Source organism: Chrysochloris asiatica, unplaced genomic scaffold, assembly GCF_000296735.1.
Source record: "Chrysochloris asiatica unplaced genomic scaffold, ChrAsi1.0 scaffold00048, whole genome shotgun sequence".
Taxonomy (NCBI): domain Eukaryota; kingdom Metazoa; phylum Chordata; class Mammalia; order Afrosoricida; family Chrysochloridae; genus Chrysochloris; species Chrysochloris asiatica.
Genome location: NW_006408566.1, coordinates 14153350 through 14165461, shown reverse-complemented (window position 1 = coordinate 14165461; position 12112 = coordinate 14153350). Strand labels below are relative to the sequence as shown.

General features: G+C 40.1%; 1 protein-coding gene across 1 annotated transcript in view; it reads left to right on the top strand.

Moving 5' to 3' along the window:
• Positions 1-11828, top strand: part of INADL (InaD-like (Drosophila)) — a 383821-nt gene extending 371993 nt beyond the window's left edge. The window contains exons 32-33 of the mRNA XM_006862480.1: positions 4504-4587; positions 11631-11828. Of these exons, the coding sequence (XP_006862542.1) occupies positions 4504-4587; positions 11631-11828 (282 nt within the window). The remainder of the gene's footprint in view (positions 1-4503; positions 4588-11630) is intronic.
• Positions 11829-12112: the final 284 nt, after the last annotated feature.

Genomic DNA, 12112 nt, shown 5'->3' with positions numbered 1-12112 from the left:
AATCATAAAACTAGCAAAAGGGTGTTAGTTTTTTATTGTGTATCAGTCTTGACCTTCTGCAAATTATTCTCGTCTTTATACTATTAATTAACAGATATTAATTCATGTTCTTGGACTGAACCCACTTTGTATTTTAAATGTCAGTGTATTCCCTATGTCTATGATAATATCATTTTATATCCTCTCCTGTTGAAAGAAAGGAGACCTGGTAACCTAGTATATTACACATTGGGCTGTTAATTGGAAGGTCAATAGTTTGAATCCACCAGCTGTTCTGCAGGAGAAGGATGAGGCTTTTTATTCTCGTAAAGATTTACAGTCTTGGAAACCATACACGGGGTCACTATGAGTTGGAACTAACTTGACAACATGCAGGCTGAACAACCTATAGAAAGAACAATTCAATGAATAATATATAGATGCAAAGAAACAGAACTGAAAAGATGTGAGAAGAGAAAGAAGAAAAGGGACAAGAGTAACAAATGGAATTAGAGAGAGTCTGTGTTGGAGCAGGAAGTAGAGCCTACCCATCATGCTTTGTGTAGCATGAATCACTAATATGTACCAACACTAGCTAGTAAAATCCATAGATCATCACCTCGCCTCATTAAGCCAAAGGCTTTGGTTTCCACTACCACAAGTTGTCTTTCTGTGCACCCTTTATAAAATGATCAGCTCTCACTCTCAAGGGTTTTACCGTGTAGTCGAGGAGACAATATTTCAACAAAATTAATGCCATATGGAAAATCCCAAGTCAGCTTTTGCACAAGGATAAAATAAAATACTCAAAACAGATGAGAAGCTTGTTATACTGGTGAAAGCACAAACTATGGTACTAAACAGTCCTGAGTTGGGATTCCATCTTTCCTACTTAGAAGCTACAAAGACCTGGTCAAGTGTGAACCTTTCTGAGTCTCTCTGTGTAAATAGGACAGATAACAATGAAGTTGCTGAGTTGTTAAGAGAATGACATGGCATAAATAAGTGTGTAGTATCTTTAGCACATAGATGTTAAATGAGCTCAGATGTATCATTGTTCCCTTACTGTTTGCTGGTGCTGTACAGAAAGCCTTATTTGTAGATAATATTACAATCGTATAGAAATGAGGATGATGAGGCAGGCCTACAGAGATTAAAAGTTTTCCCCAGGCCTACAAAAAGGGATAGATTTGAGCCAAGGAAATCTGACTCTAGAAGCCTCACTCATAATTGTTTACCTACCTCCTCTCCTCAAAGTAACACAGCAACCCACCCATATGAAACTGATTACCAGACCACCTAACAGATGAGTTTTAGAAGAAGTTGTTTGTATTGGTAGTCAAGCAAAAGGAAAGAAATAAATGGAGAGCTTTTCATATAGAAAGACTCAAAGACCAAAAATGGATCATTGGAAGAGAATTTGAGATTATTAACAGTGTTTTTCTTTTCTGTCTAATACCTTACTAATTATCCAGAATGTGTGTCAGGGTTTTGGATTCATATGACTTTTATGGGATTAAAAAAAAATAATCCATTGGGTCTTTTCTTTCTTTGGAAGACAAATGCATAGAAATTACTGAGTTGATGTTTGTATGTTCCAAAGATAAAAAGAATTTAGAGTGAAAAGTAAGCTTTTTAAAAACCATGGGGAATATGATGAGTTCAGTCTGTGGTTCTTCTTGTCCAGCAAAAAATGGGGTTGTTTGGGAACCCAAATTTGAAAGCCAGCATAATATAAGCCATACCAGGAGTGTGCATTGCCTACTCCACATGACCCTTGTTGGGATCTTGGTGATGGTGTTGGGATCACTTCAAGCTACTGACCCAGCAACTTTCCTTAGAATCACAGTTCTGACAAACAAAAGTCTTGGCAGTGTAAACACTTCTTGGGCCTGGAAATTCATAAGTCAGTGTCCAACAGAGAATCATCTAAAATCTATTGCTGGTATAGAATCTGAAATGTCAATTATCTGGATCAAGGAAGTCTTTCTGGCTCTTGGGAGCTGCTTCTTTAACAGCTATGATAAAGTATATTTTCAGAACTGTGTGGTGATAAAAGGGAAGTATTTAATATTGAAAGGTATTTGGATTCCAGATGGGTTGTTTGGTTAGAGGTCTCTGGTTTCTTTTGGTGCTTCTCCACTTTAAAATTTGTGTAGCAGCCTGTTCGCCAACTCCCAAGGAAGTAAGTTTGCTTTGTTTTTTTGTTGTAAATATGTTTTTCTCTCTTGTTTTATAGATAGATTGTTGTTGTTGTTAAGTGCTGTCAAGTCGGTTCCGACCCATAGCGACCCTTACAGGATTTCCGAGGCTGTAAATCTTTATGGGAGTAAAAGCCTCATCTTTCTCCCACAGAGCAGCAGCTGGTAGTTTCGAACTGCTGACCTTAAGGCTCGCAGCCTGATTCATAACCAGTACACTACCAGAGCTCCTTTCATAGATAGATAGATAGATAGATAGATAGATAGATAGATAGATAGATAGATAGATAGATAGATAGAGAAAGATTCTATATGTATAATATACATTTTAAATGTTCTCTCAATTTATTTGATGGCAACCTACTTCTAACTTCTTTCTTCTGGAATAAGAACAATGTCAGCCCCAGTCTTGTTTGTGGTTCGTTTACTACTGGGGTCATAGTTTCTTAACAAAACACTCAGACATTGAGAACTGCCCATGGTCATTGTCACTAGTCAACCCTGGCCATCATCAAGACCGTCATTGACTATTGCCTGCAGGGTATTACAACCTGTGTGCTTATAAGGAGCTCTGGTAGCATAGTGGTTACGAGTTGGGCTGCCAACCTCAAGGTCAACAGTTCGAAACTACCAGCAGTTCAGCGGGAGAAAGATGAGGTGTTCTGCTCCCATAAAGATTTACAGCCTCAGAAACCCTGTGCAGGGTCACTATGAGTCAGAACCGACTCCATGGTACTTAACAACAACAACAACAGGCAGGGAGAGGAGTCCTAGCTGTAGGCTAATGCGCCAGACTACAAAACCGTTTGAACTGCAAGGTTGGCGGTTCAGGCTCACCAGCTGCTCCTCGGAAACCCTATACAGGTTCGCTATGGGACTGAATCAACTTGACCGGCACTGAACAACTCAACAGGCAGTGAGAAGCATCCCTGGGGATGCATAAGGTTAAGCATTCATAGTCAAAACTAACTTGACTGCTAACCAAAAACTCCGTTACTAACCCACCCAGAGGTACCTCTGAAGAAAGACCTGGCAATTTGCTTCTGAAAGATTACAGCCTTGAAAACCCTGTACAACACAATTATTTTTGCAACACATGAGGTGGAATTGACTGAACAGAAACTGGCTTTTGTGTGTGTGTGAATAGCTTAGAGAGAAAAGATGCCTGGCTGTTTGGGGACTCAAGTTTTCACCACTATGGGATCCACAGTATCTGTTTCTAGTTTCCACTCATAAGTTCTTTCTCCTCTCCCTCCAGTGCAAATAACAAAATCCATTCAACCCAAATGTTCAGTGTGTTTCAGTTTTCTTAAAAACAAAACCACAACCAGAATTGTTGACTTTTGGTTGTTTCAGATTTCAGCTTTACAAAAATCCCCAGCAAACCATTTCAAAGCTTGACTACCCTGTTCAATATGGGAAAAGAGGAAACTAGTATGAGCAAACCATTTAATAATTGTAAATGTTCTCACCAAAATACATAAATGCTTACGTATGTAAATCTAAAATTCCTAGAGGGGGTCCTCCTTTGGAACTTGTCAGTGATGGTTTTATGACATAGCATGCTCTGGTATTACTTCATTCTTTTCTATAGGTATGTGTTACTTTTTATGATGATAAAAATTTAAGATTATTAATTTGAAGAGATGCAAATTACTTTGTTGGGGGTTTGCTTGATGGTGTTTTTCTTAAAAATTCATTAGCATGAAATACCTCAAAGGTTACCTATGTTATATATTGTGATCTTGATTTATGGTTCAGAATGCTGAATTCAGAGGAATGTATTTTCCCAGGATTGCACAATGGCCGAGTCAGGATTAGAACACATGACTATTTCCCCTCCTCTATGCTGTGCCTTCCTGGGCCACTTGATTCCATTAAATTCTTTTCTTTCATTGCCTAAGTAATGAGGATTGGTGAGTCCCCTTCATCAGGTCACCCATCTATGCCAAAACCTTGAACACCCATAAATACTTGAAACCATGTTTCAAAATATACCATAAAATATATATAAGAATGACACAGAGTTCATTTCAAGTTCATGCATAGCAGCGATGTACAAGGTTAACTGTAAAACACATGGAAGACGTTTAATATGAAATATTAGGCAGAACCAGTTCTGTAGGAATGAAACAGTAAACTTCGAAAAGATTAATTGTAGCTGTGAATGTATCATAACTGTGTATCTTACTTTTCTTTATGTTAGATACAATACAATATTATTAGTAAATTGAAATTTTTGTTGTTGTTGCCTGCTGTTTGGTTGAATGTTCAAGGAAACATTTGTGGTGGTTGTAGACTAACATCACTTTGTGTTTTATAGGATGCTATAGTTATTCATGAGGTCTATGAAGAAGGAGCAGCAGCCAGAGATGGAAGACTTTGGGTTGGTGACCAGATATTAGAGGTATGTGATTTTAAATTCTATTATATACCAGTAGATATGTTCCCTTTGCTGACTTGAGCCACAAAGTCAATTTATTAAATTATTAAATGTGTTTTACCATGTCATTTAACAACAACATCAGCAAGTCTGTTCCCATAAAGATTTACAGCCTTGGAAACCTTATTCAGGGTCACTATGAGTCGGTACTGACTCCATGGCACACCACCACCACCAACTCAACTCTAAGCCTTGGTGTGGCACTAGAGGATAAGTACTGGACTTCTAACCTTAAGGTCGCTGGTTCAAGCCCTATACAGGGTCTCTTTGAGTTGAAACCGACTTGATGGCAGAGAACAAAAATAACTATATTCTCCCTTATCTCACTTCCATTTTATAATAACATATATCGTCATCATCTTCTTCTATTTTTTTTTTTTTAATTATATGTTGAACAACTCCCTGGTTTAGAATCAAAACTTTTATTAAAAAGTAAAAAATGATAAGTAAGATTCTAAAAATTGAAACATCAAATGTTGTTAGGTGCTGTTGATGGCTCCAGCTCATAGCGACCCCGTGCACAACAGAACGCACCACTACCCAGTTCTGCACTAACTTCACAACGATTGCTACATTTGAGCCCCTTGCTGCTGCCACTGTGCCAAATAACAAAGGAGACTGTATTATTTCAGTTTATTTTTTTCACATCTCTTTTATGTATTCCCTCCTAAAATCCCTCCTAAAAGCACAAATTTATATACACACACAGACATTATTGTTTAAAGACATAATTGAAGGTTCAGAACTATTTTCTTAATACTAATAAAATCTCTGTATCAAAAGGAGGTTAACACCTTGCCACCTATGTTTTCAAGTTGATGAAAATATAGAACCTCCTTCCTTGAGTTGGTATATGGTACATATTAAAAGTGGAAATGCTGTAACTTGACTCTTTCAAATTGACTCTTATTTAGCATAGGCATTAAAGCCTTTTAAAAAGTGCCAAAGCATTGCAGTGTGTGAGCTAGGGAATGGATGAATGGAACATCAACGCCAGGAGATCTGGTAGGTGGAACTAAAGAGCTTTTCTGTGATGTGAAACCTTTAGGCAACATTTACTTTTTTCATTGGATGAATTTAATTGAATAGTTAACATTTTATGGTGGGCATGTGCATTTTGCTTTGCAGGTTTAATATAGTACATTAGGAATGAAATCATAGAATTTTATTTTCCCCTTTGGTGGTTCATTTCTGCCTCCCAAGATGAAACCGGAGATATAATTAAGGGCAGAAAATATAGACAAGAAGGGGTTAAAGGAGAGGTCAGGCTGACTGCAAATTAAACTCAGGGCAAGTTATAAGGTTTCTCCTGCAGGTCTTTACTGTGCTTCATCATTAGCTTAGGATAAATTCCCAGGACATTCATTAAGGTACAAGTGTAGAGGTTAGGAAAATAAGTTAGGCCTCTTTGGGAATTGGCAGGACTGTTTTACCTTACAGTGCTGTTTTTTAGTGATTAGGAGTTTTTATTTTTGTTTTTTTTGCCTAGATTCCCTAATCTGATGTTATCATAATTGGCTTGATAAAATGAAATAGACTAAACCATCTGAGACTTGTGGTGTGCTGTTGAATGAGTTCCAACTCATAGTGACCAGGTAGAGTGTTTCTGAGAATGACTGGTGGGCTTGAAATGTCGACCTTGCAGTTACCAGTCCAGTGCTTATCCTACAGAGCAACACCAGAGCTCAAAAAACTATAGGGTTTCCAAAGTTGTAGTCTTTATGGGAGTAGAAAGCCCATTCTTTCTCCCCTGGAGCAAGTAGTGGATTCAAACTGCTGACCTTGCAGTTAGCAGCCCGATAAGTAGCCCACTGTGCCATATCCCTTCGTACTCATAGGAATATTTCTTTATGGTCACGTCAACCTAAATATGTTCATTATCTTGATTGTGGTGTTGGTTTCACTGCTATATAATACACATATTTCAAAGCCTATCAAATTATGCATTTTAGATATGTACTGTGTATTTTAATAACTCTCATTAAATGTTAAAAAAAATTAAATCTGTGTCAGCAGCCCCTCATTTGTACTGCTCTCTGCTTTCTTGTACTTTGATATATAAGTGATCACTCACTAGTTTAGTATGAAGAAAGCAAATTTGTTTCAAGTGAAAGGAGAATTTAAAAAGGTCAAGTAAACCCTTTCCCAGGTAATATTACCCAATCTGGATAGATGATTTGCACTTGTCATTTCACATAATGAGGACGGGTTCTGTAGTATATGAGAGCATGCACATACAGTGTGCTGAGATCAAAAAGACAGTTCTCAGTTTGCTCAGGCAGCACACTTCCTAAGTAGCTTTAGACCCCCACCTTTGAACCTGTTCTGGCTGTGGCCACTGTATGCAGGTGCCTAAGTAGCCAGTGGCCTGAAGATTACCCTCTGAGAGGAGGGCAGGCCAGCTTTGACAGGAGAGTTGAGACCAGGAAACAAGGCAACCTTCTGTCTTTTCTTTCACTGGCCTTTCCACTCATAAGGGTGCTTTGCATTCTACAAGCTGGCCTTCCATGCTTTTAATGCCAAGTCAGATTTGCTTTCAGAAATAGTCAAATAATGTTTTAGCATGAGAAGATTTATGAATCAATCTATGATTGGCATGGACTAAGTCTTCTGTTTGATTCTCCTTTTAGTGTTGGTTCCTCCCCAGACTCTACCCATACTCCCATTATCCTCCTGTATCTTAGTCGATGGGTTGGTTATGTGCCATGGAGTCAGTTCCAACTCATAGTGACCTTGTACAGGGTTTCCGAGGCTGTAAATCTTTACAGAAGCAGAAAGCTTTATCTTTCTCCCACAGAACAACTGGTAGTTTTGAACTGTTGACCTTGCGGTTCACAGCCTGATTCATAACCACTATGCTACCAGAGCCCCTTCAGTATCTTAGTACAGGAGTACAAAGCTCAAGGTCTGTGGTTCAAAGTTCACCAACCACTCCTTGGAAACCCATACAGGGTCACTATGAGTCGGAACCAACTCAACAGTACTTAACAACATCTTAGTACAAATGGGAGCAGAATGAACAGAAGGTTAATACTAAACTTTCCCCGTGGAATGGAATAATGAGGAATTGGTATGGCGCTGTGGGTTAATGCGCCAGACTACAAATCCATTTGAACTGCAAGGTCAGTGGTTCAAGCTCACCAGCTGCTCCTCAGAAACCCTATACAGGGTCACTATGGGTTGGAATCAACTCGACAGCACTTAATAACAACAACTGCCTTAAATTGATTATCTTTCCCTTCCAAAACAGTGGTTCATACACTTCTTCATACACCTGTTGTTGTGTGCCGTTGAGCCAGTTCCCACCCTGTATAGGATTCCTAAGGCTGTAAATATTTATGGAAGCAAAAAAGCCTCCTTTTTCTCCCATGGAACATCTGGTAGATTCAAACTGCTGACCCTGCAATTAGCAGCCCAGCTCATAACTCACCTCACAAGCCACCAGAGCTCCTTTCTTCATCTGCCCGATAGCTCTGCTATTACCACCTTGTTGTTGTTGTTGTTAAGTGCCTTCGAGTCGGTTCCGACCCATAGCAACCCTGTACAGGGTTTCCGAGGGTGTAAATCCTTACGGGAGTAGAAAGCCTCATCTTTCTCCCGCGGAGTGGCTGGTAGTTTCGAACCGCTGACCTTAAGGTTCGCAGCCCCTTTCGTAACCACTACGCTACTAGAGCTCCTTACTCCTCTTTAATCAATGCTCTAAATAATGCTTATAGTGCTTCTGGAAAGCACCTAGTAAATCACTCCACAACATTCAAACCACACAGCATTAATTTCCTCATGACACGTTCCATGGTGTCTCTGCTAAGTAGAGTTACGAATTGAAACTGAGTTTGGAACTGATAACTCTGATTTGAGTACACCTCTTGATGCTGGAATTCAGGAGAAATTGCTTTTGTAATGCTAGAGTTTAATGACAGTGCTTTTAATTCAAAATATAATTGGACGGGTCTTCTTAAAAAATATTTAGTGGTTTAGAAACTTTACCTTCAACCTACAAAGGTAACTTTATTTTCTTTGGAAGTCACTTGTCTGCATTGAGTGAATGATCTTGTGTGCCAGCTACTGAAATACTGGAAACTAATCAGCTGAGACCACGTTTTCTAGAGACTCTGTTTTCCACTTTGTTCAGCAAGTGTACATTGTTAATTATAAGAATGCACTCATTGACCTAAAGTCAGAGTGAATACCCATGCAGAGAGAAAGCAGACTGACTGCAGTTTCCTGAGTTCATTGTGAAATACGAACTTCTAATTTGTATTGAGCTTAAATGTATGCCACGCCCAGTGCAGAATGTTTTGCAGGATTTATTTCAATCAGTCCTCACACCACTAAGTAGTAATTGTTTTTAATGGTGATGATGATTATCATCAGCAACTCATAGACGCCACAACTGTAGCTTAGCTGAAGCTATTTGCCCAAGGTTTTACATCGCCAATGTCTTGGTAATCTAGTGCTGCTATAGCAGAAATACCACAAGTGGACGGCTTGGACAAACAGCAGTTTACTTTGTCACAGTCTTGGGGGCTAGAAGTCTGAATTCAGAGGACTGAGTGTGGAAAGGTCCCTGTCTCCTTTCAGTATCTGTAGACCCAGCATTCCTCGGAGATCTTCATGTATCTTGACCTCACACATCCCAGACTCCATTCCCAATTCTTCTTTCTTGGTGGTAGTGAGTCCCTACCTTTCTGCTCACGCATCTCTCCTCTTAGCTCCTCTAAGATAAAAGACACGCATGTCACACTCTTAGGAATCTTCCATATATCAGATTAGGGTCATAGTGGGATTAAAGGTGGAAATCCTAGACAGAGTCGCTGAACAGAACAACAACAATCCCACCCTTAATCCTTTTACTGGTTGATTTCATCCGATCCCATCACGAGGGATCATCATATAACTGCCAAACCACTGAGAATTGTGGTCCAGCCAAACGGACACATACTTGTTGCTGTTAAGTGTTGTCAAGTCAGTTCAGACTCACAGTGACCCTGTCATAGAGCTTTCAAAGGATGGCTTTTGGATTTGAACCATCTACCTACCTTGTGGTTAATTGTTGTTGTTGTTAAAGTGCCGTCGTGTCAGTTCTGACTAATAGTGACCCTTCATAGGGTTTCCGAGGAGCAGTTGTAGGTTTGAACTGCTGATCTTGTGGGTCACAGTCCAGTGCTGATCCTACAGTGCCACAACCAGGACTCTTACATATATTTTAGTTCAATCCATGACAGCCAGTACGTTGGAATTGGCACTAGAATTTAAAGTCCATTTAGGTACAAAACTCTTGTTCTTAACCACTGTTAGTCTGGGTATAATTAGCCTAAGTGGGTACCCAAGCCCACCAATATATACCAGATAAGAAAAAGCTTGAAACTAAGATATTTGCACATTTTCTTGGTTCAGAAAATTAACTTTTAAATAGTCACTTTCTTCAAGACAGTTTCATTTCATTTTTCTCTCTGCTCTGTACCTGTCCATAGTCTTTAGAATGCTAGAATTGGAAAAGGCCCTAGACTTGTCCATCATGGTAGCCATGAAGGAACCGCGGTTCAGAGGTAGGCTTGACATGCTGAGAGCACACATGGCAGGACCAGGACAAGGGAAAACGGCATCTTGGAGGAACTCTTCCAGTCTGCCATCCGCCAGAGCCCACCCTTCTCTGGTTTTTTTCCCCACTTGTGACCATGAAGATTACATGACTCCATCCCTCAGAGTCCTGGGATCCTCTGCACCTCAATTTCTCCCTTATTGATTAATCAACATCAGGATGTCGCTTTCTTTGGGGCAGTAGAGTCCAATAGGCCAGTCTAAGGGTAAGTTGTGAGGCAGCTTAATATACAGGTTAAAGGTGGAACCAGATTGTCTGGGTTTAAATCTTGATTCCTCCACCAGCTGCATAACCTTGGTCCAAGTCCTTTAAGCCTCACCATACCTCAGTTTCCTCATCTGTAAAATATAATAGCAGTTATATAATAGCATTATCTATTTCAGAGAATTAGTATAATGATTAAATTTCATCAAGGGCTAGTATATATGCATTATATGAATTTTTAATTAAATGTATCCATTGACTGTGATGTCTGTGTAATCAAAAAGGAAATCACAGCCTTAGAGAGGTTACACACCGTACCACAATTCATAAGACTCACAATAAGCAGAGCTTTGACTTTAGTCATTGGTGTTTGCAGTATGGTGCTGTGAAATAAAACACTGGATTACAAGGTCGATTTGAACCACAAGGTCAGTGGTTCAAAGTCACCAGCCACTCCTTGCAAACTCTATACAGGGTCACTATGAGTTGGAGCCAACTAGACGGCACTTAACAACATCTAGTTAACTGATATCTAGTCCTTTCTGCTTGCTAGTGTCCAGATTCCCATGAGAGAATTTCAGGGAATCTTGGATGGGATTGGAAATACTTGGGCCCATTATGAAATCACTAAGATGTTCACAGTTGGATGTCGAATCTAGTAAACAAGCTGGATCTGAAACTACTAACATTAGTTACCCTTTGGTCTCAGTTAAGTGAGCTGCTTAGACCCTGCTCTCTCTCATTCATATTGATTCTGTAGTAAATTCAGAGCAGTACAAACATGCATTTTCATGCATACTAGCCCCTTCTCTGAAGGAGCTCTGGTAGCATAGTGGTTACGAATCGGGTTGCTAACCTCATGGTCAGCAGTTTGAAACTACCAGCTGTTCCGCGGGAGAAAGATGAGGCTTTCTGCTCCCATAAAGATTTACAGCCTTGGTCGCTATGAGTCGGAACTGACTCCATGGCACCTAACAAGAAGCCTCTTCAATGTGATTTGGGGTATGCTTGGGTGAGGGCAGTGAAGGATCACCTCCTTTATATATAAAACAGCTACTACTGCTAGGGCCCTGTGTGATTTGAGAGTGGCTGGGAATGTCTTAGAGATTTTCCACTGTTTGGATCACGGAGCTCCGGTAAGCATGCACCGGCAAAGAGGCGTCTGCTGTCAGCAGCCCATCATCAGTACCCATCATTGCAGGTGAACGGAGTTGACCTGAGGAACGCCAGCCACGAGGAGGCCATCACAGCCCTGAGGCATACCCCCCAGAAGGTGCGCCTGGTGGTGTACAGAGACGAGGCACACTACAGGGATGAGGAAAACTTAGACATTTTTCCTGTGGATCTGCAGAAGAAGAGCGGCCGAGGACTGGGCCTGAGCATTGTTGGTAAACGGTAAAGAAATACAAGTCAGGATTGACTTTTTCATCAGCGTTCTAGGGACCACTGCTGATAAACACTGAACGCTAAAGCTAACCTAGACTAATTATATATATTATTTCTCAAATTTGAAATTTCATGAATGTTTGAATAACATAGGTCATATTTCTGAGCAAGCTATTCCCCCTACCCTATCTACCCTCCCACCCCCCACCCCCACATACACATAAATGTCCCATGAAGATAGAACTCCAAGCCCAACCACCCAAACTTTAGGCTTTTATTCCTTATGGAATAAAGATA